General features: G+C 55.0%; 1 protein-coding gene across 1 annotated transcript in view; it reads right to left on the minus strand.

The window, feature by feature from the left end:
- The window catches only part of CSUI_003050 (uncharacterized protein), a 6,444-nt gene extending 6,145 nt beyond the window's left edge, over positions 1 to 299 (minus strand). Inside the window, exon 1 of the mRNA XM_068063248.1 lies at positions 32 to 299. Coding sequence (XP_067924776.1) covers positions 32 to 270 — 239 coding nt within the window. The 5' untranslated portion in view covers positions 271 to 299. The remainder of the gene's footprint in view (positions 1 to 31) is intronic.
- Positions 300 to 329: the final 30 nt, after the last annotated feature.

Genomic DNA, 329 nt, shown 5'->3' on the forward strand with positions numbered 1-329 from the left:
AGTAGAAGCAATAGGTTGAAGATGAGCAGACTGCTGGTGTTGCTGCGAGCCCGATCGACTTGCCGGATGGAGGAGAAAAGGCGGGAAGCCGTCGCCTGCTGATGTCTGGTGAGGCGGAGGAGGAGAGAGAAGGTGCCGAGAAGGAGGAGGAGAGACATACGGGGGATTCTTTCTTGAAGACTTTGAGAGAGGTAGGAACGACACCGATGAGGCTTGCTGCTGTGGATGATAATGATGATGATGGAGATTCTGAAGGTGCGTCATCTTCATTCCTGCGGGGGGGGCTCCCCCTGCTGCTCCTGTTGAATACGAGGAGGAAGAGGAGGAAG

Source organism: Cystoisospora suis, assembly GCF_002600585.1.
Source record: "Cystoisospora suis strain Wien I chromosome Unknown contig_1314, whole genome shotgun sequence".
NCBI classification, from domain to species: Eukaryota; Apicomplexa; class Conoidasida; order Eucoccidiorida; family Sarcocystidae; genus Cystoisospora; species Cystoisospora suis.